The sequence below is a fragment of the Pogoniulus pusillus genome, chromosome 1, assembly GCF_015220805.1.
Source record: "Pogoniulus pusillus isolate bPogPus1 chromosome 1, bPogPus1.pri, whole genome shotgun sequence".
Taxonomy (NCBI): Eukaryota; Metazoa; Chordata; class Aves; order Piciformes; family Lybiidae; genus Pogoniulus; species Pogoniulus pusillus.
The window spans coordinates 13,587,088-13,612,703 of record NC_087264.1 but is presented as its reverse complement, the minus strand read 5'-3'; the positions used below and the strand labels follow the sequence as shown (position 1 = coordinate 13,612,703).

At 39.1% G+C, this 25,616-nt stretch overlaps 1 protein-coding gene across 6 annotated transcripts in view; it reads left to right on the top strand.

Annotated features, from left to right (window-relative positions):
* EML1 (EMAP like 1) overlaps nt 1-25,616 on the top strand; it is a 143,241-nt gene that overhangs the window by 58,680 nt on the left and 58,945 nt on the right. For all 6 annotated transcript variants that reach the window (XM_064176493.1, XM_064176405.1, XM_064176575.1 and 3 more), the window contains one exon: nt 24,973-25,155. In XM_064176493.1, coding sequence (XP_064032563.1) covers nt 24,973-25,155 — 183 coding nt within the window. The remainder of the gene's footprint in view (nt 1-24,972; nt 25,156-25,616) is intronic.

Sequence of the window (25,616 nt, the reverse complement as noted above, 5' to 3'; positions counted from 1 at the left end):
TTTTTTTTTAACTTAGCTTTCAAAACCAAATGAAATTGTAGACCAGCCATGAGAGAATCCTTTGGTGACAGTCAAACGTGCATAGAGAATCTGTGTCAGTGTTGCATTATGGAGAGAAACTACAAGTATCAAGTACTTTATCATGAATAAAACAACATACAGAATTGCAAATTAAAGCATTGAGCTCTCTGCAGAAAAACATACTTTATCTGATCTTCCAGGAGTTGTTAGAAAATATAATAGTACTTTACAGAGCTGATAAAACACGTGTTTTAAGTTCTAATTAAAAATAGCAAAAATCAGATTATTTTATTGAAGCTTAAACCATATGCAAACAATCCAAATAAGGATTAACATTGTATGAGAAGCACATTATTAAGAAGTGAGCACGTGAGGAAGCAGTGAGAGAGTATGCCAGTCGGTGACATAAATTTTAATAGGTTTTATCCTGACTTCCCTCCTGTTTCTCCTTTCCTTAGAAATTTAAGGTGAAGATTTTAAATTTGATGCTACAGTTGTTTTGTCACGAGAAAGTTTGTGAAGCTGTAATGAAGAACCTGTCTTTTGATCATTAAAATGTTGAGGAAGATGTGAGAGAATAAGTAGTAAGTTTGTGTGAAATGTTGTAATGACTGGAGTGCTTGCTGTTTGTAAATGACACTAATTGGATGACCAAAAGGAGTTGTGAAAGCTTGGAGGGAGTGCAGAAGGAACTATGGGTGATGCTATTTTTCTGTGACAAATGATTTTAAATGTTCATCCATTCCATAATTAAAATGTGGAAGTGGCTCCTGAGGTTTCTTAGGGAGATGGGGTGGGGATAATGATATGTTAACGTAATTTCACTAAATTAATTATTTGGAAAGTAATTAAGTGAGCATGCCCACACTACATTACTTCCAAAGAGTAAAATCTGACATGGTCCATCATTTTCTTGTCTTGCTTTGAAATGACTGATTATTGAATAAATATAATAGACTGTCTTGAAAGCTAATATTGGAGGTCTTTAATAGTATTTTTAAGATATTGTGGAGCATAGTAGCTGGTTGCCTTTTTGGAGTAAAAATCTGAACATATTGTCATAAAAATGGTTTGCATTTCTTAGTAGCATAGACCCTGTATTTAATTTGAAGCAGGAAAGAAGAGATATTCTCTGGGTTTTAATGTAGCTTCTATGATCTGTTGCTGGTCAACCTAAGAAACATTCCTACTGGCTTGTAGTCATCTGAAAATTCTGTGTGAACATGAGCCCAGACTAAGCTTTATCATGTGAGGTTCCTAAGATACAGAATAGGTGAGCACATTTTGATATGTAGATAGAAAAGAAACAGTCATTGTTTCAAGCTAGGAAAGGCAAGTATTTTTTAATGAAAGCTTTGTAAAAACTTTGTATTTCATGAAAACTGTATGTTTTTTTTCTTACAATTGTGATAAAACCCACAACAAACAGAAGCAGCTTTTGACATCTCTCACTTCAGCTCCTGTACTGGACAGTGATGTCTAGAATTTCCCTGAGGCTGTGGAAGGTTTTTGCACTGTGAAATCAGCATCATTAGGAGCAGCTTATTTATTTTCCCCCTTGGGGGAAAAAATAAAATCCTGAAATCTGAGGAGGATGCTAACAGTCAATTTGATATTTATTTTATGTTCACTAAAACCACATTACCACTCTGCTACTTCCTCTCCCCTTCCCTGCCCAGCATTTCCCAAACCATTTCACGCAGACCTGCTGTTGCCTAGAAAGAATCTTTCCATCTCCCAGATGAAGATTCTGCTTTAAGCAGCTTGCAGGGTCCAACAGGTGGGTCCTCCTCCTGACCGTGAAGTAAGCACATCATGTTAAATGTGTTACATGACATGGTCTTACCACTCAGAGTCTGATGAATTGCATGCCTGTGGAGGATGGCTTCTTGGAGGTGAGCGAGGTCTGCGGCTAGATGGGTGGTCTGGAAAGACTGGCTGGGCCACAGGGGGCAACGGGGTCTTTATCTTAAGTGATAAAAACCTGACAGGCATTAGCATATCCTGAGACTCAGACCAGTCTTTATTGAAACCAGTGTCTGCACTTCTGCTTTTTTGCTTTTCAGCTTCCAAATATAGGCCAAAATAATAGGGCAGTGACAGACAGGACTACACTCAAGCGATCTGAAAAAATCAGACCATCTTTTTAAGGTTCCTATCTGTGACCATAAAATCGAATTTTGAATTTAAAATGAAAATTTAAGGAGCTCATGCCCATAAATTGAGGCATGGCTATAAAGTGTATTTAAAAGAGCTCAGCGTAACACAGTAAACAATCACTAATGTGGTCTAGGGTAAGAGATGAAGGCCTGAACTGTGACAGTGAAAGGAGTTTGGCTGTGGACTGCAATAGTGCCACAGTTTCAAGCTTTGAAAACAGTCATGGCACCATCCAGTTGAAATGAAATGCAAATTCTTAGCTATTTTGGTTCTCACAGTAGAATATGTATAGCACTGTAATTTAGATAACTCTCTATAGTGTCATGAACAGAGGGAGGTGTGTGGGCAGGTTTTTCCTTTTTTCTTTCTTTTCTGCTAGAGAGCATGTCTATGTGTGTGTGGTCCCTGTGGTGGCTGTATTTCAGTTTGGAAATAAGTAATTTCCTCTGTGATCAGATGTTTTAATGAACTAATTAAGAATCCTTTGGGACAAAAGATTTTATACATACAAATTTTAAGTTAAGCATTTATATTTTGCAAGGCTTGAGGCTTTTCTCTACTGAGAAGTGAGAAAAGATCTGCTTTTAAAATTTGGGATTTTGGTAGGTGGTCTGGCAGATGTGTAGGCTAGAATCAGCTCCAGGTAGCATACAGAGAACCTTTTCTTGATTGCAAGAATTGCAACCAAAGGACAGAATACTTTAAAAAAGATATATGTTCAAGATGCTGCATTTTAGCTCTGTGGCTACATTAGCAGGAAATGCGAGACGACAGGTGGGAGCGAGGGCACAGGTATCTGTACATCTATCTCAGCATTTACCTTAGACCAGCTGATGCCATGCACCAAGAACACATCAGCACTCAAGTGCTCATGATTTGCTACTGCAGAGTGCTTCCAAGACTCTATGTATAATATAGATAAAAAACAGATGAGTGGTGGTGATCAAGTGAGCACCCTCTGTGTCAAAACTGAAATATGCAGAAGGAGCATTGTGAACAAGTCACTATGGTACTCTCAGAGTCATAGAAGAGTTAAGGTTGGAAAATATCTATAATATCATAGTGTTCAATTGTTAACCTCACACTGCCAAGTTCACTGCTAAATCATGTCCCTAAGCACCACACCTGATGGTAACTCAACTACTTTCCTGGGCAGCCTGGTCCAATGCTTGACAATTCTTTTCTGTGAATTTTTTTTTTTTTTTTTTTTGTTGTTTTTGTTTAATAATACCTAATCTGAAGCACCCTTGGCACAACTTGAGGCTTCTTTTTCTCATCCTATTGCTTGTTACTTGAAAAGAGACTGACAGACACCTCACTACAACCTCCTTCCAGGTAGCATTATAAGATCTCTCCTCAGCCTCTTTTTCTCTGGGCTAAACAACCCCAGTTCCCTCAGCTGTTCCTCATAAGACTTGTGCTGTCTTGAGCTTGAGCTGCACTTCTGTAGGTCTAAAGATTTTTTTTCCACAGTTGTTTATCAGAAAGATTATTGCAGACTGAAAATTAAAAACTAAACTTTTTTCAGCAAAGTTTAATCAATTGGACAGAACTAAAATCAAGGCTTTGCATTTACAACAGTTCAGTTTCGTTGAATGATCTAAGCTCAGTTATTTTAAAGCCCAGTAATTTCTACTTTCCTCCTTCCTTCTATCCATTTCTCATTTTATCTGCATCTTCTCACAAAATGTGCCTTGTTTCTGATGCGCATTGATGTAATAAAATCATTCTAACTACTAACTCTGAAGATGAATAACATTGTGATAATGTTTCTTTTTTTTTTTTCCAATGAAGAGAAAGAATACACTGTGACATGGGTGGGGAGACTGAATAAGGGATATTTGGTCCTTCAGATGTTACGTGATAAGAAAGTGTACAGGGTTGCTTAGGAGTAAAGGTTAACAAGTCAGAGAGCTGTGAGAGCTGGAAGGCAGTATAACATGTAGGAGCCTGAGGTTAAGTGGATTCCAGTCTTGGGCACAAGCCTGATGCCCCCTTGCCCCCAGCCATCCATTCCCACTTTCAGCCTCCAATAGCGTGGGCAGATAAGCTAACATATACCATGCAGCAGCTTTAGAGGAAAGTCTTGCTCCCCCTTCTCTCTCTTGCTCTCTGTGATTTTACCCACTTAACACTGGACAAACTACTTGTGAGTTAGTTTAACATGCTATCCTGACAGAAAAACCTGCACAGTGTTTGTATGTGGTACTTTGGTGTTGCTTTTGTTAAGTTAGTTTTCTGCAAGGTTGGAGAATGAAATAATCTTTCAGAAGCAGCAGAAGATAAATTACTGAAGTAGTGGGTGCTGCAGGCAGACTGGGGACTTCTAGATTGGCCATTGTGTCTTGTGGAACTGGACCCTTGCTTTTGTCATTGCAGTTGCTTGTGACACCATGTGTTGCACAATATCAATAAATTAAACCAAGGTAGAAGTGTTACCCATCTGTTTTGTAACGTAGCAGGTAGATGTGATCCCCTTTACCCTGCATTGTGCCAAGTGTTGTGGTAGTAGGCGAAGTTTTAAAACAATGTGTAAGGCAATACAGCAGAGAGGCACGCAGCAGCTAGAAGACTGTAATAATGAGGAAGAGTACTGACTGCTGCAGTACAATCTGTAATTGAATTGAAAGTTTATAGAGGTAGAAAATGACATATGCATTGTAAATTTCATTTTCTGTCTAGTTGCCCATTCAAAACAGAGTGGACTAAGACCTATTTTTATTGAGATTCCTGCATTTCTGTGATGGATGTTTAGCTTACATTGAACATAAGGCAAAGTCTGGTGTAAGGTGGGAAGAAGGCAGAAGGGTGGTTGGGAGCCCCTCCTGGGGACTCTGGTTTCTGAGAGGGCTGTTGTGTTTCTGTGTTACTTTTTAACTTGTATGTTTTTGTCTATAGCTGTAGAGATTGTAAATATCTACTTGTATATTGTGTATTAGGTTGGACTGGATGATCTTGGAGGTCTCTTCCAACCTGGTTGATTCTATGATTCTATGTGTGTTTCTGTCAGGGGTTTGGTGGTGGTTTTGTTTTGTTGGTGTTTTTTCCCCCCTCTCCTATGAAGCTATGAATCTCTATTTTTTTTTTCTTTGTAGAACAGAACATCACATTTGATTAAAAAAGTATCATAATTAGCCCCAGGCACATGGGTGTACTCACAATATTTTGTACACTGAAATTTTAATTCTGAGGTGTTTTTCATATACATTTTTTCCTCACACTTGAAAGCTTTGTAACTACATATTTCTTAGAACTTTTGTAATTTGAGAGTGAAGTAAAATTTCAATCAGAAGAACAATTATCTTTCTTACATTGTCTTCCTTTGGGAACATGGTAGTTTCAGGGACACATTGATCAGGTTATTCCACAGCTTTGGGGGAAAAGGCATGCCCTAAACCAAGAATTAATCAATAACGAATGTCATCAACGTGATCCTTCTACTCTGGTCTCCTTGATTCTAATCAAATCTATCTGACTACATCTGTAGCATTTCTTTTGATTACAGCAGACTCATTGCAAGTGGAAGGGAAAGATCCACAAGATCTCTGTGCATTGTGGAATTTAAACAAAAATACTCTTGCTGTCACCTTCTGTGGTCCTGTGTAGGAAAGCCTTAATTAAGGCTCTTTCACTGGAGAGAGAAGTTGTGTGTCCTGTTTATACTTATTTGCTTCCAGATAGATTGAAGAAAGCCTAAAGCAGCTCTTTTGATTCCTGTATGGCTATGCAGGGATAGAGGAAAAAAAAAAGCCTAGAAACCACTGGGTTGATGCTAGGTTGTTAACTCTGGTAGCTGTGACTCAGAAATTTACGAGGGATTTGTGTGCACATTGTTCCAGGAGGAACAGGGATTTCCCTCCTTTCTAGCTTTTATTTTTGCACTTTTAATGTAAGAAAGTTTTAGCCTTAGGGAGCCCTCTAAGCCTTTTACTGCCTCCTGAATTTGGCAGTTGCTTTTCTTGGTCAAAGTCTCTAGGCACAGGCAGTGTGAAGCTTTGAAGTGGCTGCTGCCTGACTGAAGGCTCTCTAGGGACAGACAGAAGGATAAAGAAGTTTATGCTCCTGACATTTTCTTTCTTTTCAGCACACACATATAAGTACAAGAAAAAATGAAAAAGCTGATATTTATTAAAGACCCTACAATTATGGAATTACACAGACCATCTTTTTTGTTTGGTTTTATTTTGGAACTGTTGCTAAGGTTAGTGATGGTGAAAATCATATATACTTTTTAAAGAGTTTTAATATCTAGGTTAGGAAATGGTTAATCTATTTAAGAGGTGGAACATAGCACCCAATGGGAAGATACTTATTTACAGCCTAGTGTTCTTAGATGATGCCCCATGGACCACTGACAAGTAAATGAAAAGGTGAGAAAAGATATTTGAGAAAACAACACAAGCTTTTGCATCTTCATAATTCTGATTCTACACATTGCCTACCAGTCCTATATTCAGCTCAGTGTGCAAGCATTTGCAATTTCCATGGCAGTTATATCTCTACAGCAAGCATGGGAAAATCTTCTCTGTCTTCACCTTTCCTAGCAAGGCTTTTCAGATGTTATCTCAGCACTGCTCATGTGCTTCCCCCAAGAAGAAGACATGTATAGGCCACCTTCTGGCTATTCCTAACTCTATCCGATCTGGCTTCCTTAAACAGAAGTGTCTTGAGGGAGTGGCTTAGTAGTAGGACAAATACATCCGGGAAAAAAATCATTTGAAACATCTTGACTGTGGCAGGTGCAGGTTTTTCCGTTTGGGTGTATCCAGCTGTGACACAGAGCACTTCTTGCACTATACAGGTTAGTGTTAACTAACATTACTGGATTTAGTTTTGACTAAAATATCCAAGGTGTTTTTAAAACATACTTATATATTTACACATACATTTCTCAGTTTACCAGGCTGTCTGAGTTTGTCTATTGCAGAGACCCAGGAAGCACAGAGTGCCATTTCAGCTGCAGTCTAGGGCACAAATCCTGTGCAACAAAGGGGAGTGTGCCCCATGGTGCTCTGTAGAGGAAGCAATGTTGCTCAGACCTCAGTTTTAATTAATTTGAATCATTTGGTTCTGGGCTGAATGAGACAGCTTGTTTCGGTTCTGGATCAAAGTTGTTTAATTAGCCTTTACTATTCCCTGATGTTCAAATGTGAAACCTCATTTTGCAAGATGAAGTACAATAACTGTTTTTGTTGTGGAGACTTCTGTGCACTGTGGAAGCTTCATCACTACTGTAAATTTAGTAAGGGTTTTTAGTGGAAACTTCCATCTATCTTAAAACAATAGTGTAAATGACCTGGTTTTATTTGCAGTTTATTGTAATGCCTTTTGTCCTGCTGCATAGACATGAATTCAGTTTCTCGAAGTACTGTTTGTTGCACTAAAATGATATGTTAGACCTCTATAAAAAGTTAAAGTCCTTCTGTGCTGGAAGCAGCAATTCTGTGACTCCCTTGACAAGTCAGTAACTTGAACCATTGTGAAATCTTTCCTCTTTTTTCCAGTTACAACCAGGAAGAATTGACATTGACTGTTGCTTTTATGAGTCCTTGTTACCTGTCCTTTAGTGAGCTGCGGATAAGAGCTGCATACTAAACTTCAGTTATCATATGATGCAATCTGTGTGTGCTGAATTCCCACTTCCACAGCTGTAGGAGTGGAAACGTGAGGCAGTGAAATAACCTCAGTCCTTCAAGGCTCCTCCCAAGGTGGCTGGCACAGGGTGTGGTGAAATTCCAATCTTTTGTTGGCAGAAACCACGGGAAACAAATGAGCATTGTTAAAGTGACTACGTCTTTCAGAATTTGTAATTTTTTTTCCTTATGATAAAAGCAGCTTAAAAAAGAAGCTTTTGACACTTCTGACAGGTTTCCACATGATAATTAGTTAGTGGAAAGAAAGTGTAGGTTGGCAAGGTATTAGATATGAATGATGTGGAAGGTGGAACTCTCAGTTGTGTAAAGCAGGGGGCTTAAGGTGAAAATTAGTTGTATACACATGAAATAATTCAGGAGAAGCTGGAGAAACCTACTGGTGCTCTCATTTCTATTTCTGAATAATTTCTTTGTCTAGGTAATACAACATATTATGGGTATAGTCCTAGAACTATGTGTGCAATAGCTTCCAGTAACACCCAGTGTCTTATTTATTCACTTTCAAACTCACTCTCTAGAACAAGAGCTTTTTGCTTGCACTGTATATTCTGCGCATTACTCCTCCTGCCATTGCATTATGTTGAGGGTGCAGTCAGGAGCGATTGAAGGAAAAGATGTTTTTTGTACCAAGGAGGAGGAGGCACAAATAGAGGGAAGAAAAATGAAGTAGGATGTCGTCACACCTACAGCATAGAAAATTTTTGTGATTCCACAAGAAATCGGATTATGAAGAGGTATGAATTAGATGGAAGGTACAGTGCATTTAGTAATTCTACAGGGTTTGGAGACATGCAACTTAATTTGGGAAGCTATCATCAGGAGGTCATGGCTAGTGGCAGCAGCAGAATTTGGTTTGGGTGGTGGCAGCTGCACATTCTCCTTGTTCTGTGTCTAACTGCATGCATTGAATATTGTTCCTCTTGTGGATACTGTGCCTGCTAGGAGCCTAATTCCATACTTTCCACCTGCACGCTGGATCCCAACTGCTTCCTGTGACAAACAGGAATCCAGTCCTGCCTGCTGAAGCCCCCTGAGCTCCTGGCTTCAAAACAGTGCCAGCTCTTTGCAGTAACTATTACTGGTGGAAGGCATTTGCTGCACTCCCTGGGACGGACTCCTCAGTGCAGATCACAGAGCTGATTGCATCCCTGCATGTACTAACTTGAGATGTTGGGCAAACTCCTCCATAAAGTTAGTAGCAGTGACAGCTGCCTACATTGCAGAGACTTGCCTATTGGAAGGCAGTTGTGAAGGCAGCAACTCGCTGCTGGCACCACATACGTGTATGGGCAACATCTAGACCCTTGGGCTTAGAGTATGGGTCCTTGAATTAGTTGGGACAATTAACAAGGCAGGAATTATAAAATATGTAATTATTTTATTTCCAAAAAGCCCCACCTACAAACTATATTGCTGTCTAGAACTACCTGAAGGGAGATTGTAGCCAGCTGGGGGTTGGTCTCTTCTCCCAGACAACCAGCAACAGAACAAGGGGACACAGTCTCAAGTTGTGCTGGGGGACATATAGGCTGGATGTTAGGAGGAAGTTTTCACAGAGAGAGTGATTGGCATTGGAATGGGCTGCCCAGGGAGGTGGTGGAATCGCTATCCCTGGAGGTCTTCAAGAAAAGACTGGATGAGGCACTTGGTGCCATGGTCTAGTTGATTGAATAGGGCTGGGTGCTAGGTTGGACTGGATGATCTTGGAGGTCTCTTCCAACCTGGTTGATTCTATGACGCTATGAACACGGCACAGAGTCCAATGCAGGTAAACCCGTGAAAGTCCAGAGTGACTGGAGACACATCTTCCACCAGGCAAAGATCGTGGGCAGTGCAGAGAAAAGCTGGGCTGCCCTGGCAATGTTCCTATGAATGGCAGTGGTTTATGGTGGAGGCAAGTCCCTCCATCAGGAAGTGGTGATCTGAAAGTGGGGGATGCACTTTCTCTTCACCCTTCTTCCAGATGCTCCTCAAGATCCCTCTCAAGGCAGTGAGGCAATGTCCCTTCTGGTAAACCTCAAGAACTTAATTTTCCAGGTAGTTCCAAGCCCAAAACATCAGGGCTAAGCTGGTCTGAAGCACAAGGCAGAGCAGAGCATAGAGCAGAGCGCATTGCTTGCAATTTAGCTCCATTTATATTATTTACCCGAGTGTAATGGCTTCTTTGGCCACAGAGATTCACCAACCAGAATGGCACTTTGCCAAAACTGACCATATTAGGTGAAACCTAGGACTTGCTTACTCTTATTTGGGCAAGACACTCACAAGTGCATAAATACCTGTGGGTACTTGTTTATCACTTAGGGAGGAGACATAATGGCCCAAGCTTTTGTTTCCCTCCAGCCCTTGTTTCCCATGTCAGCAGAAGGGTGGGGCAAGCCAGGGTGTGTTTTAGGCCTATTAGCCTTCCAGGACAGTCCTACACACAGATGTGTTTCTTGGAGTCCTTTTCATAGGCAGTTTCAAATCACTCTGACCTTTCTCAAAACAGTGTTGAGGGGAAAATAGTTCATACAGCCAGCTTTTGGGATACTATTTCCTTTGCAAATTTATAGCACCCTTTTGCTTTTTTGAGAGATGGCCAGGCTGAGTTCTGGAGGACTAAGCACTTTTCTTACCACGCTGCTGCTCTGTCCCATGTGCCAGGCTGTTGCTTTATTGAGGGATGGCCAGGCTGAGTTCTGAAGGACTAAGCACTTTTCCTACCACACCTCTGCTCTGTCCCATTTGCCAGGCTGCAAGTTATTCAGAAATTATGTTTTGTAGCAGAGATATGAACTGTTAAAATAATGGGTGATGTATCTGCTGTCGTCTCTTTTAGCGCTGATGTCCATCAGGTTTCACACACAGGTCTTGGTAGCACAAATCAATGTCATCGAGCCCTTTTTCCACTTGTCTGTGTAGCCGTTAGCCCTGCAGAACAGCAAAAAAAGATCCTGACTGAGGACTGCAGGGGTAGAGCTGGGCAGATTTAATGATGAGAAACAAAGAATCACAGAAAATACACAGTTGAAAGAGACCTCAAAGATCCTCCACTCCAACCTTGGACCCAGCACTGAAGTGTCAATACAAAGCCATATCCCTAAGGATCAGGCTGGTGAGAGGCCTTGAGCACAAGCCCTATGAGGAGAGGCTGAGGGAGCTGGGATTGGTTAGCCTGGAGAAGAGGAGGCTCAGGGGTGACCTTATTGCTGTCTACAACTACCTGAGGGGTGGTTGTGGCCAGGAGGAGGTTGCTCTCTTCTCTCAGGTGGCCAGCACCAGAACGAGAGGACACAGCCTCAAGCTACACCAGGGGAAATTTAGGCTGGAGGTGAGGAGAAAGTTCTCCACTGAGAGAGTCATTGGATACCCGAATGGACTGCCCGGGGAGGTGGTGGAGTCGCCGTCCCTGGAGCTGTTCAAGGCAGGATTGGACGTGGCACTTGGTGCCATGGTCTAGCCTTGAGCTCTGTGGTAAAGAGTTGGACTTGATGATCTGTGAGGTCTCTTCCAACCTTGGTGATACTGTGATATGTTGCTTAAACACCTCCAGGGATGGTAACTTCACCTCTGCCCCAGGCAGACCATTCCAGTGTTTGATAACCCTCTCTGTGAAGAAGTATTTCCTATAATCCAACCTGAACCTCCCCTGGCATGACTTGTAACCATTTCCCTAGTCCTGTCACTTGCACAGGGAACATCTTCCTCACAACTGTTTTATTCATGCGCTGCAAGCTTTTTTTTAATTACTTCATCACTCTTTAATTTTCGTAGGAATTGTTTCTCATTCATTCCACAGACTTTCCATGAATCCAGAAAGCCCAGTATATATATTTAATCCAGTAAATATAAAGCCAGCAAATTTGATAGCAAATTGAAAAGCCATCCAAGTATTTGCAATGCAGGAAATGTGTATGTGCTATTCTAATGTATAGGCAATTGTGAAGTAAGAACTATCACGTTGTGAATGACTGATAAAAAATATGCTTTTAAGTAAAGTACTTGGAGTTTGTGGGCTTTGTTTGTTCATTTTTGTGTTGTTGTAGTTTAGGTTGTTTTTTTGTTGTTTGTGTCTTGGGTTTTTTGGGGGGCTGTTTGTTTTGTTTTTTTCCTTGTGTGTGTTTGTTTGTGGTTTTGTTTTAAACTTGATGGTGTGCTTAAGAAGCTGTCTTGTTTCCATTAAAAAATATGTGAACAGACTACAGGAGTGTGTAACTCCTTTGCCTTGGAGGCAGTCACTTCTACACTGGTTGCCCATTGGCTTGAAGGTGCCTGATCAGACAGATCATTTTTAATTTCTCTTCCATTTTTGACTTTGAAAATAGGATGTGCTTGGGTTTGCTAGAAATAAAACCACTGAGTGTGAGGACTTGAGTGACTGATGCAGGGAGGTTGTAGTTCTGGGGGTGAGACTTCTCTACCGTGGAGAGAGCCTGATATCTTGCAGTCATTGAAAGAGGTGATGTAAAATGTTTGGAATATGACCTTAAGATCTGTATGTCTTAATATGAGATTATTATGCTTATGTTTTTACATAACTAAATATTATCATGCTGAAGTTTTTTGTACCAGTCTTTACTCTTGTATGTATTCTGCTAAACCAAAGGGTGTTTTGAAAAAAGGCATCTTGTGCTTTCCTTGTCTGGCTTTAAAAATTGATGTGCTGTAGGGAGATACTGCTTTTTGAACTGTCACTTCAGTGCAGCAGGGAGAAATGTTTCCTAGTCAGTTTCAGCCTTTTTTCCACCTCTCACAAATCCAGTGATTTCCAAGGTCAGTATGTTGCTGAGTTTACTGCCCATGTGTGGTGGTTTGAGCTTGATTTCTAGCTCAGACATAAAAATATTTGGAACAGAGAAACTTAGAAGTAGAAGCTCTGAGTGGAGAGGTGAACATATAATGGCAACAGTGGATAAGTTAATATAATTTCATTGGAGTATCAAGAGCTTTATGTCTGGAAGCACAGCTTGTACCTTCCCCTTGCTGCTTCTGCTGCACCCACTGCTATCTCCCCCTGCCACTGTTTTGCTGCTTCGGCACTTCGGCACCGCTTGACCCATCTGTGTTAAGGTTATTATATTTCTGTAGTAGCTTCTTCTCCTTATACTGTTAGATTTAAACTATAAGAAATACAATTTCATTGTCCCCTGACTTTCCAAAAATTGGTGTTGTAGTGAGTTTATTCTACCGGGGGAGGGATCCACCCTAACCCCGGGACACCATGGAAATCACTGTTCTGTGTGGTGCTGAGGAAGTTTACTATACCAAGTGCCATTTGGGGCAAATCTTACTCTGGGGTAATCTTTGCTTACTTGGAGTCTACTAATGTGTTTTCAGGACTGCTTTAAAAAAATGTATCTGTTTGAATTGTAAAGAGTGTAACATTAAATGGTGTCCCAGCATCCTTTCAATTTGACTTCTGAAGTTGCAGCCTATAAAAAAAAAAAAAGAGGTAGGTAAGTAAATAAATAAAATCCAGGATCGCAGATGAGAGCCCTGGAAGTATTACATTAATTTAGTTCAGACACTGTGCTTGTCCTACCTTGTGTCTGTTCTTAGGGCCACAGAAACCTGGTTTATGTGAGTTCCACCCACATCCAGAGTTAAGAAAGCATAACAGAACTTTTGCTCTACAGCTCTATGGTCATATTACTCTCACAGGTTTGTCTTTGCTGGTAGGTTCTAACTTAGGAAGATTGAGCTCAGATGCTTGATAATCAAGGGACTACAAGAGCTTTATCAGCCAGGTTTTCTACAGTCTCTGTTGGAACTAGTACTTCAGCTCAGTGCCATTAGGAGATGGCTTCTGGAAAAGGACTTGCGCTGCCCAGCCTTTGACCTTCTAATCTCTCAGGTGAAACTCATACAGGAGAAGTACCAACTGCCGCCAGAAGCAAATCAGTCCCAGGAGGTCCTCGAGGGAGACGAATGGTCATGAGCCAGGCTGTGCTTGGACCTTGTTCCCTGCCAAGGGCAGATCAGGCATCTGCTGGCTCTGTCCCCCTTCACTAAGGACTTTCTGTGTAGCCTTGGGGAGATATAAACTGCATTAGTTGATCCAAGCATAATTGTAAACTTATTTGACAAACATGAAAGCTATAAATGAGATTGTCTTCTCCTTCATCTCCTCCTCTGAAAACCTGAATTTCTTTTAAAAATAGGCCATGAGTGCGTTGTTGTACCATTGCCAAATGCTGTGGAGGATGGGGCAAGCCGTGGAGTACAACTCCTTCACTCTCACAGCGGGGCAGGACCACAGTTGCATAATGTGCTGGGAATGGCATTGCAGCTGGGTGAAATTTGTGACAATGCTATGCACCCCACTGTGCTAAAAATAAGAATATGGTATCATGCTAGGGAATCCAGTTAGAAATAAAACAAATGCAGAGGAGTTGAATTTTAAACCAAAGAATGTTTTATATTATGTATGCTTCTCTGTTTGCTGAAACAAACCCAAAATATGAATGATAGAGAATAGAGGGATTGTCTTCCTTCTTGGTATCCTACGAAGTCCTAAAGCAGTCCTCTTCCTGGTTGTATCTAGGACACTTAGAACTCTGTCAAATGTAGTATCTCTCTCTGTATTCAAGGCCTTGGTAAGGGCAGTTTGTTCTTACTGCATTATTTTCAATACAGTTTGGGTTTTTTTAGGTGTATTACTTTTATTCCTGGAGAGTAGAATAGAATCATGGAATCAACCAGGTTGGAAGATCATCCAGTCCAACCTATCCCCCAGCCCTAGCTAGTCAACTAGACCATGGCACTAAGTGCCTTATCCAGTCTTTCCTTGAACACCTCTAGGGACGGTGCCTCCACCACCTCCCTGGGCAGCCCATTCCAATGGCAAATCACTCTCTCTGGGAAGAACTTCCTCCTAACATCCAGCCTATACTTCCCCTGGCACAACTTGAGACTGTGTCCCCTTGTTCTGTTGGTGGTTGCCTAGAAAAATATGATCTGAAGATTTTAGAACAAAAAGCTATATAAACAGTAATCATATTATTATATTTTTAAGACTTAAATGAAAGGAAGACTTAACCCTAATTTAACAGTATTGGAAAAATTTCAGCCTGTCATAGTCATCCTATGTGCTTTTTTAAATCTCTCATCCAAACAAGGCTGTCACTAGTTAATTTAAATACTGGCAAAAGTGGAAAAAAAAGAGATAGTACTGAAAAGATAAGTTTTAAAAGAGGACTTAAAATAGTTTTATAAATTTGAAATAATTTTTCCTTTAAATATTTAGGTAGTGATTTGTCTTTGTAGTGAAATCTAATGTTCTGCTGTATTCATTTCAAATACTAAAATATTCACAAGGTACAGAGTTCTGAAGAAAAGTCAGACCACTGCTGGAAGTGAAGGCATTGCTGAGAACAAGTAACCAGAGTGTGCAAAAGTGATAAATCTTCTTTTGGCATCAGTAAGGCCTTCTGCAGGTGCAGGGGGAATATGCTATGTATTTGTTTGTTTCTATTATGTCACTTAGTTTAATTCTACAGAAAACAATTAAAAAAGCTGGTAAATCTTTAAGAAATGCAAATGCAGAATGCTTGTTTGTTTTTTAAAATCTTATGAATTAATAGCAATTGATCAGAGGCTGAGATTTTCCAGGTTTTAATTCTCAAAGGATACACTTATGAAATAAGACAAAAGACAAATTGTTTCAAATCAGTAACTATGGATTATTTCCTATTGATGTAGCCTCAGTTTTACTAAATCTTTGATTTCTCAAATGGTAAAAGTGTTTTCCTTATCTATTTCTGAAGTTTAATAGTGTTTTCAAATTGATTTTCAGAACTATATTCATAAATTACTGTAATTTTCATGAAAATGTAGATGATGAGAAATTATAGGTAAAAAGTTTATGGCTCAAGTACATTTGAGTTTAGTGCTGTTCTTGTATTTATAGAATCACAGAATCAGTCAGGGTTGGAAGGGACCACAAGGATCATCTAGTTCCAACCCCCCTGCCATGGGCAGGGACATATGGAAGTTAAAAAATGAAAAAATGTATGGTAATGTAAGTAGTTTCTTAAGTGTTTATGTACTGCTGTCTTTAATGTAACTTAAAGGGTGCATTTAATTGCAGATCACCCAGTGGCTGCTATGTCTTAGGGGTTTCTTGCTATTTTTTCTTCAACTTTTCTCTAGAAAAATAACAAGTACTTAAAAAAGAAGATAAAATATAATTGGTTTGCGGTGCATTATCATGGTTGAACAACAGTAACTTTAAAAAAGACGTTTTGAATCACTTTTCTTGTATTTTAAATCTATCCTGACTGCAAGTATATGTAAATCCTTTGTCTTTACATGAATATGGTAGAGTTGAAAAATCTGGTGGAGAGACCCCATTTTTTTAATGTTAGTGGAACCATACTAAAGTAGGTCTTCTAAGTACTTTTCCAAAAGAAAATACACTGTCCTTAACTATGTGTGCTGTTTATTCACACGTGGTTTAAAACGTATTTAGGAGATGCAAATTTTGCTTCTAGGTGGCTTCTTTTTGTTACTAAATGGATTGATGCTTGAAGAGAGTAGATTCGGGTTAGATATTAGAAATAAATTCTTTACAGTAAAGGTGGTGAGACAGTGGAAGAGGTTGCCCAAGGAAATTGTGGATGCCCCCTGCTTGGAGGTGTTCAAGGCCAGGCTGGATGAGACCTGAAGCAATCTGTTCTAGTGGAGGGTGTCCCTGTTCATGGCAGAGGGTTTGGAACTAGATGATCTTTAAGGTACCTTCCAACTCAAACCAGTCTATGAATCTAAAAGTCTTACTAATTTATATCATGTGGTGAATCTGAATTCATCCCTTGCTAGCTTTTGTAGGATGACTTGGATGTTGAGTTACAGCTGTGAAATAGGGATGAAAGTTGTCATAAATGGTCTCCTGTGTTCCACAATGTGCTTTTCTCTTGTTCTTAAGGGTGTTATATGGGCACAGCTTAGCGTCTCTGCCCAGATACACCTATATAAGTAACCCTACCAGTTCATTTCTTTACAAGTTCATTTTAGACTGTATCTTCAACTTATTAATTAGACAGATTCCATATCACTTCTTTCAAACTACTATCCTTGCATTAATATTGTGCTACAGAAAGTTGTTGTTACTCTCTTGGCTTTTTAATCAATGTTAGTGGGTTTTTTGTTTGTTTTATTTTTGTTTGGGTTTTTTTGGTGTTTTGTTTTTTTGTTTGTTTTTTTTTTTGAGGGGGGGGTCCCTCCTTCATGGCACAGACTGATGCGAGCATAATGTGGAAGAATGGTAATTTGTTAAAGTGATTTTGGTGGGTTTCTGCGCTCAGCAGAGCCAGTAAAGTAACTCTGAACTCTAAAGCATTTATTTTGATAGACATCTTCTTGGAAAAATTCCTTCGATTTGTTGATATGTCAAATTTTTTCCCCCATCTTTCACTTAAGCACTATCAGAGAAGGTAATTTTTAACTGGTTGACTTCCGAGTAGAAGTTCGTCTATCAACTGCTGGGGTAAAAACAGTAAGCTGCTGGTTATAGCTTGAGAGCTACAGGTAGGTCAAGGGCACATACTTATGATTTTGCTGACAATGTTCTGCTAAGAACATTTTATTCTCTCCCATTTTGTTAATGAATACAGTACACCCAGCTGTGAAGCTCTGAGTGATGATTGATATTACGGATTTATCCTTTCAGATTCTGTTTCTAATTTTAGGAAGTTATAATCCTTGTCTTAAGCTTGTAGTGGTAAAACTGTAAAAGGACAAGTTTTTCCTCAGTGAACATTGTGAAATGCAGTAATAAGATTTTATAAATACTGGACTGCAACAGCTAGCAATCTTAGATGAGGGAAAGTACTGTCCACAAAAATAACTAGCCTTCCATATATAACAGATGAGCAAATACTTGGATTACAATTTTTTTTTATTAGAATGATTTAGAAGTAGTGAGTTGTCACAAGATGATGCTTTACATTACTGTTCCTGTGATCTCTTTTAGTTCACCTATCTCTTGAGTTCCCAGTGCAGTCCAGAGTATAGCATTAGGTGGATGTGTGGGACAGAGCTGTCTTCTTCCCCTTTCCGCCTACACATACATACCTTCTGAAGATATGGAAAAACTAATCTGGTCTGTTCAAGTTACTTGCTGTTAGATGTACCTGATTGTACCGAACTAGGACATCTCCTTGAAATGCTAAGCACTCTTAAGTACATGCATTAGAATAGGGATTGAACTGAAAAGTCGTCCTACCTGTTCAGAGATTGTATGCATATATGTGTATTCAAGCTTATAGGTAGGCATAGTGGTGATCCTATAGCTACTGGATTTAAAGATCAGATGTGATTTCTTGCTCCTCAGAATTAAAGTTTTCCAGCTAAAAACCATCTGAAATGTTTACACTTTTATCCTATTACACTTTGTATTAAAAAACACAGTTAAAGGATTTGACATGATAAAAGCCATTCCTTTAGTGTTCATCAGGCAACTGGTTTTGATTTACAAAGCTTCAGACAAAGGAACGTGTATTGACGCTTTTAACTGTAGTTAAAAATTTGTCTGTCTTCTCCCTAACCACACAAAATAACAAGATTAAATAGGATAACATTATTTTGGGCTTTAAATCCACTCGCTTCTCACAAGCGGAAAGCTCTAATCTGGTCAAATCAGGGTCTAGCAGACCAGTCCAGTGTATACGAGACTTTGTGATAATCTCTTGCCCATATGTGTTGTCATTGTTCACAGGAGACAAGCCTGAAAAGCTTCTGCTGTATTTCAGATACTGTACAATGTTTTGCATTAGAAGAGTGGATGGAGGAAAGATATGTAGTCTGAAATACTGTCAACACTAATCTTCTAAACAAAGGAGCTTGGCGTGGCATTGTCAAAGGAAACTAAACCTGCTGTTTTATTTTCCCATTGTTCTCTTGCACAGAGAGTCTTTTGGTCTACAAACAACTGCTGACATTAAGCCACAGAAATTGCTACAAGAAGAATATATGGTACTTCCATCTAAGTCTGGCAATGTTGTGGTGGCTCCATTCCATTGTTTATGTGCTGCAGTGAATTGATTGCGTTCATTTAAAGAGATGTTTGACTTTAAACCTTGGATGGTTGTCTCTTTCTAACTCTCCTTTTCTCTCTGTTGCTGTCAGTTCAGATAGGCTGTATCTATTGAGTAGGTTTTCTGGCTGACTTCTGTGCCCTAGACTCAGAGATGCATGAAATGAACCAAAAAGGGAGGACAACATTTTGAAGACACAGGAGAGAGGCCTGCCACGGAAGGATGCTTTTATGCTCTGTTGGAGTTTCAAGCTAAACAGATGGCATTTAGAGAGGTGAAATCAAGAGGTCATTTCAAAGTTAGTGGTAGTGTGACTCCTTGGGAGCTTGAAGAAAACAGTTACTTGCCTGTGATCTCAGTGATGGTATGGGCAGGAGAAGAGGGGTTCCAAATGTGTACCAAATGACATGAGTTTTGCAGAGTTAGTGGAGTCTGAAAAATGTGAGCCTTTACAGGTGGAAAAATGTTTCTGGAAATGTGTGTAGCATGCTCAGTGTTCTCATCTGCTTGCTGATGTGCTGTGTCAAATCCAATTTGTAGTTCTTCCTATCTAACTTCAGCTGCTAGATTTGGTTTCTTTCTTTGCTTATTTTTTAATCAACGCTGTTTGTAACTTTCTCCTCTTTGGTGTCACAGGCATTTGCAGTCACTGCTGTGTTCTGCCATACAGGTGGCTTTGTGCTGGGGTACAGAATTCCTTTCTGTCTATGTTCCATGTTTTGCAAGGCTCTAGTCGCAATCATGAAGTTCATAGCAATTTCCAAGGAATGTAAATATTTATACCAATTAATTTCAGAAGTGTGGAGCACGATATACTTAGCAATATCTCTCAGTGACAGAAAGTATTCCAACCAGTTAAGTTCAATTTAGACTTGTTGGCACAAACTGCCTTTATGCTAAAGGTTATCTGTGTGCAGGTAATACTACCTATTCACTGCCATCCTTTGCTGTTTTCTGTTTACTGGATTATCTTTAACTTTTGCCAGAGACTACTGCTGAGATTTCTTATTCCCAGAAGGCTTAAATTTTAGTTTCTAATATTCCACAGACCATCTAAATTCAGGGACAACTCTGATGAAGTCTTTAAGATGCTGCTTTTAAAATGTCATACAAGACTGTATAGTTGCAACACTCCTATTGTACTGGGTACTTGGGAAAAATATAATGCACACAGTATATCCTGAAAAGATTGGAAGTACTTTGTGTACAATTCAATCCTGTTAATTGGTGCACCAAGGAAACCATGTAGATTGCTAGGCTTTTGAGAATCTCATCTTAATCAACTGTCATGTTCTGAGCTGGGCAAGAGAATCTCAAAACTATATAAGGCAAAGTTACAATATCTTTAGTGAAGTAGTTCTTTGAGGGGAGGGAATGCCAAGTCTGTTTTGGTACAGATTATTTCCTACATTTTCCATGTACAGTTTAGAGTTAGGTATTCCAGCAGGTAAAATCTAAAAAGAAAATAGCATGTGTTTGAATATGCTTCCTTCTAACTAATAGCATAAATATGTAATTTTGCTTTAGCCAATATATAATGAAATAATATTGAAATAATTCTTGTAAACAGCCTACATATCCTGTTGTTGGCTTTGCTTCAGATGTTTCTTCACATTTGGCTAAGTTCAAGTAATAAATGGATGAAAAAACTGGAAGATGATTTGGAACCAGATTAATCATCTGATTCAGTATTGTTTTTTTACTTTGCTACAAGAAATCTTTCCAATCTATGAGATCATGGATTAGCTGGTTGGAAAATTTAGAGAGAGGCATGAAGTACATTTGCCCTCTTTTTTTTTTTTCTGACTTCTCTTTGGAACCTGCAGAATTTCAGCAAAATATAAATCATAGAAGCAACCAGGTTGGAAGAGACCTCCAAGATCATCCAGTCCAACCTAGCACCCAGCCCTATCCAGTCATCTAGACCATGGCACTAAGTGCCTCATCCAGGCTTTTCTTGAACATCTCCAGGAACAGTGACTCCACCACCTCCCTGGGCAGCCCATTCCAATGGCAAATCACTCTCTCTGGGAAGAACTTCCTCCTAACATCCAGCCTATACCCACCCCGGCAGAACTTGAGACTGTGTCCCCTTGTTCTTCAAGCTTTACCACAAATATTCATTATAATGGAAATTCACTCATCCAAACTAGTACCTCCTCATTTTATCTATTTTTGAATATCATAGCTGGCATTTATCTCACGAGGTGTAGATTTACATGTTTGAGACAGTGATTTAGGCTTGCATTACAGTCCATGAAAACAAATGAACACTTGTAGAAAGTGATTCACTTAAGATTTCTGAAAACCAGCTGCCTAAATTTCACTTTAAAAGTCCATGTTCATCCTACTGATGAAAAAGAGGCAGTGTGTGATTCTGACATGTTGTTGATGCTGCCTATGTAGATGATGCAATCTCTGTCCTACCTGTCTGGGCAGAAGTAATTGTAGTGACCATTAAGTAGACCTAATGCTCCAAGGCAAATTGTTTGGATTTACAGTCTCTTTCATATGCCTGTCAAGATAGTGAATCTCTGTTGGGTTTGTGACAGCTGGATTGTGAAAAGGTCACCAAATCTAAATGTATTAACACTCTTAAAGATTTGTTCATGTTGTTGAATTTAGTGTTACAAAAAGTAACATGTTTTTACATAATGGTGTTCTCACTATATTGTACCACTCCAGTAAGGTTTGTCTACTGTTACGGCTTTTGACTTTGTTGGATTAAAGTGTTTTGAGGAACTTTGTATCATAACTGTAAAGCCCTTTGCTCTCAGTTGCTGTCACTCTACAGCCAAGGCACATTTGTAACCCAGAGGAGGGCATGTGCGGACTCTGAAGGAAAATTTAGCTCCAGACACAGCAGTTGGTTGCCTCTTGGCACCCCACAGCTAACTTCCTCCAAATTCCCTGTCCTCCACTCTCAGTCCACTTTATGTGAGTTTTTGAAGATAAGCTTTATCCATAAGAAAACATGGAACTAGGTGCTGTAAAATGTACAGTACTTAAAATTTAAAGTTGGCTTGGGAACAATAATAATAAGATGTTGTCTAAATTGCTACACAAACGTGTGCTAAAAATTTGCTTGCAAATGTTCTTTGCTGTGTGAATGAGCTGTAAACTGCAGAGGCAGATCACAAGTCTGGTTAACAATACAATTGGTTTTGCTCTTCTGTGCAGAGTAGATGACATCTGTAGTGACTTTTTAATGGTTGCTTGGTTAGTTTATATCATGAATTATTTCCTCCTCTGACACCCTACCATTTTGCTCATTTGGCTGTGCTGAAGTTGCAACTTTATTGCTCAACATACTTGGATGTAATAATCTCAACAGCAAGAACATTCCATCCTCTACTTGCATAAGAAACAGGTTATGCTTATTTTATAATGGAACTTTGTATTCTTCAGAAAACTTAGTTTAGTTTTATTTTGTCTCTTTTTTTTGTTTATGCATGCAAAGGGGAAGCAAAGTGAAGTATGACTGGACTCTAAGAAACCTTGTCTTCAGTTTCACTTACTGAAAGTTGTTATAAATTCAATTATTTTCTGCACCCTTGGAAGGGAACCACATCCAGTGGGGTAACCATCGTAAAAAGAACACATTGTAGGTTGCAGCAAAGATGAAGGTTACTTTCCCGAGGGCCAGAAAGAACAATGATGCAGGGGAAAGGGGCAGCTATACTGTGTCCAGAGGAAGGGTTTGCCAGTGCCTGTTGGTCAGTGGGGATTTGAGGGGAAGTGCCACAGTGGCATCTAGGAGAAGGGGAGAGAAGAGACAGAGAAATACATCTGAGTAGTTATTAGTGGGAGTGATTTCTTACAGGACTGTGTACATGCCAGTGCCACTGATTTACTACTTGATGATTTACATTTGGGCAGAATTACTGTTTCTGCGCACTTAGAACTAATGAAATTGATACTTCAATGAAGATGTTTTCCTTTGTAAAAAGGGCTAGATCATTTTAACACCAGCAAATTTCTCCCTGGATTTCCTTCTCTGCCCTGAATCTGGGAGTTTCTTGATGACTGAATTCAGAAGAAAACTGTGCCCTGTCATATTGAATTTGGCAGAATGGCTAAAGTTTGAATTTGGTTTGTATTGGTTAAATCAAGCTTTTGATTTGGTTGCCTATTGTCCAGTATGCTAATCCATGTTATTTCCAGCTGAGTTAAAGTGTAAAGTCGTTAGAGCAGCGTGGGCTTTTTGTTTGTACAAGGAAAGGTTAAGTTCTGCAGGCAGCTCATACTGCTGCCAGCAGGGCTGCAGATCTGAATGTGGGGATTAATTACCTGTAACAGCTGCAGGACAGAGTCCTGTGCTGAGCCCAAGTCTGATTAGGCTGAGGTCTGGAAAGCTTTATCTTGGGGAAATGTTTGGACCATTTTTCAGGAGCTTGAGTTCTAACTTGTTCAGAACTGGGTACCTAGATTACCACAATGTTCAGCCTAATAATATCCTAATGTTGATATTTTAATTATGCTGTGGAAATCCTGTAACAGAATTAACAATCAGTTTAAAGTGTATTAGCCTGTAGCTATTTATAGGCTGACAATATTGTTATAGTCTTACAGTCTTTGTTTCTGTATTGTTTCTAATTTAGATTTTGGTAACCACAGTTAGCTGTTGAAGGTGTAAGGGGTAAGAAGGCCAAAACTCACCTTTCAAACATATTTCTAAACCAATTTGTATTGGGATGGCTTGGAGATGAATAGATTAAAAAAAAAATCATTATTTTAAATACAATTTTTGCCCAGACCATTCTGATTAGAAGATAGCATGTATTAACCTTTGTGGACATGCTTCTAAGCTGTTGTGTTCCTGTTTGAAACGCTCATTTGTTTTAAAATTCAACACTGGTTATTATGCACAAGTCATTTAATTGCCATTTTACACCCTTGTACCAAACAAGTGGAAAACTCTGTTTTGGAATGGAGGAGAATTAAGTACACAAGAAAGGAAAACAAATACCAGATTCTTCACAATGAGAAATTTGCTTAGACAAAAGAAGTATGTGCTGTGGGCATACATTAGGAATGAGAGAGAAGTCAGATGATTGTAGGTAGTAGCATAAATATCAATTTTTGCTGAAGAATAACTTTCATTATAGTTTTCTAATGAAAACTATAATCCAATCATCACTTGACTAGCATTACTTAAAATTATCCAGTAATATAATATGTAATTTTTTTTTAATGTTTCAGATCCACTTACTTAAATAAAACCTTGCAATTTTCTTTAAAAACTCACTTTCCCCCTTCTAATACTGACTTGGACTTATTTGCATTACTTTTGTATTCCTTTCTTCTTCTTTTTCCTAACTTAGTATTGTAAGTAGTTACAATGTTTCTGTGTGGTAGGAATTGCAGTGGAATTAAAGTTCTCATTAGGAAAAATACTCTTATTATTAGTTTTGGGTGGAAAGAATGAGTAGTTCTCATCAGGGAGTTGCAGCCTTTAAGCTTCTGTGGTTTATTTCCAAATAATGGGTGAGTTGTATGCAAAATAATGACCCTTTCAGATTTTTCAGGCTAAGAGTACAATTACTGAGTAATTTTGAATTTAATGTTTCTATTTCAGTCAGAGGGAATGTTCTCATAAAGCTGCTGGTATAAATTAGGAGTTAGCAGATGGAGTTAATTTCTGTTTTTTCAGTCAGTGGACAATAACTAGACAAAGTGTAAGCCAGTCTGTTGTTTATATATGCCTAATGTGTACATGCTATCACATATGTGATAAAGAAAAATCTGGAAAGGTGTGTAGCATGTCATATAGGGCATCTTTCTATCTGAATGCCTGCCAGGGCTGAAAACATGTTTTGAGCAGAACAGTGAAGGAGGATGGTTGATCACTCTGGTTCAGGCATGTAGATGAATGATTGTGGAGCTAAATTAACAGTAAGTAGCCCCGCAGTCAACCTCATCCTCACATTTTACTTAAATACTCCTCCTTTTTATTGATCTTTTATTTTCATCTCTTCCTTTTTACTACTTAAAAATCTTTCTTCCTCAAGAGATCACTAGATCTGAGAAAAAAATTGGTTTTAACTGGAGCCAGTTACGTAAGGTATTCCTTGATGGTTAAACGTTGTTGATAATGTGTCTTTTTCTTCTGTTTTACTTAGATGACAGTGCCTCTGCTGCAAGCAGTATGGAGGTAACAGATCGTATTGCCTCTCTGGAGCAACGTGTCCAGATGCAGGAAGATGACATCCAGCTGCTCAAATCTGCCCTTGCTGACGTGGTTCGACGCTTGAATATTACAGAGGAACAGCAGGCCATGCAGAACAAGAAAGGACCTACCAAAGGTTTGCATTTCAGATATATGTAAAATAGGCAGTGTAATTCAATTAATATTTAACATGTATTAAAACAGATGATATTTTAGATCTTTGATATATTTAAAATCAACAAATTAACCCCAAAATAAAGTTCACTGGAAATTTAACCCTCTGGAGAGAACACATAAAAATCAAAGTAGGAGTTTTCTACACTTCCCATGAACCAGAAAAGCATTTGGATATTTACATTTAAACTTGGCTGCCACTTCCTGGGTTTGGTCAAGATTATTTTATAAACTCTTTAGGAATACTTTCCCCCTTCCAATAATTAATTAATTTTAATTAACATATAATTTTAACTAAAATAGGAGTATCTTTGTTATGTTTGGTTGATGCAGAGCTCTGAGCTAGCACAGAGGTGACATGACCAATGACATGGTGCAACATCAGCTGCTCAGCTACAAAGGAGATGCAGTTGGTGCCTGTCC